Below are 958 nucleotides of genomic sequence, written 5' to 3'. Positions count from 1 at the left end.
CTTATATGATATATGAGTCATACCATAACACTGGGAAATCACATTAAGTTAAAAGTTTTGCAAATTTGCCATGTTAGATGTGCAACTCCAAAGTAGAAAGAGAGCCGAAAATTAGTTCATCGAAAACTTGATCTACTCTAAGGTTAGGGTCATCCAAAAGGCTCCCTTCCAAATATTTCAATCTTATATCTGTTTTAATTTGTTTAATTGTGCTGAATTTATTTCTCAATTTTATTTACCTTTACAGCTCTAACAATATAGTGGGAATGAACCCAACTTAATAGCATCAAAGCATAATTAGAACTTTCTAAAATCCTAGGAGTTTAACAAAATCACACAAACAAAAATTGTGAAGTAGTTAGAAGAACTATCGAAAGAATATTCCAATCCAAATCGGCACAATGAATTAACTTATACAATGTTCCATCACAGCAAAATAGATAAGATGATCAGAGTCCGAACAAATCATTGATAAAGATTTAGTTTTTTCAACGTTCAAAAACAGAAGCGAGAATTAACAGAAACAGTGCAAATACCTGATTGCCTGATAATTTATTTAATATTTCTAGCACTTAGCGAAATCATGGCCATCGGCGTGTCGGGTCCAGTTGAACGTGCCGCTCCCGGCGAAGAAATACCCGACGGCGTGTCCGACAACAGCGGCGATGAGAACGCCGACGTTGAATGACATGACGGCGAGCATCACGAGGTAGAGCAAGCCCATCCGCAGTGTGTGGAGAGCTGTGAGGGCAAACCCAACGGAAGCTCTGGAGCCAGGGGAGGCTGTAGGAGACTGGGCGAGGCGACGAGAAAGGGTAGAGAGGGCCTCCTCGGCGGCAGCGGCGATGGCAACTAATAAGAGGGCGAAGAAATAGACGCCGAAGCCGCGGTCACCGGGCCAGCCGGAGAAGAGGATCTGGACACGATCGCCCCAGAAAAAGGTCATGTGCATCATGCC

General features: G+C 43.0%; 1 protein-coding gene across 1 annotated transcript; it reads right to left on the bottom strand.

Moving 5' to 3' along the window:
• Positions 1 to 379: 379 nt before the first annotated feature.
• On the bottom strand, positions 380 to 955 carry LOC110034703 (copper transporter 6-like). The gene has a single exon (XM_020738947.1). It carries the CDS (start codon positions 953 to 955, stop codon positions 566 to 568), a length of 390 nt encoding a protein of 129 aa, XP_020594606.1. The 3' UTR covers positions 380 to 565.
• Positions 956 to 958: the final 3 nt, after the last annotated feature.

Source organism: Phalaenopsis equestris, unplaced genomic scaffold (genome assembly GCF_001263595.1).
Source record: "Phalaenopsis equestris unplaced genomic scaffold, ASM126359v1 Scaffold192387, whole genome shotgun sequence".
In the NCBI taxonomy this organism is placed as follows: Eukaryota; Viridiplantae; Streptophyta; class Magnoliopsida; order Asparagales; family Orchidaceae; genus Phalaenopsis; species Phalaenopsis equestris.
This window is presented reverse-complemented; position numbering and strand designations above follow the sequence as displayed.

Bases quoted from the DNA above. Each gene is read 5' to 3' on its own strand.
- LOC110034703 (XM_020738947.1), bottom strand. From the start codon at position 955: ATGATGCACATGACCTTTTTCTGGGGCGATCGTGTCCAGATCCTCTTC.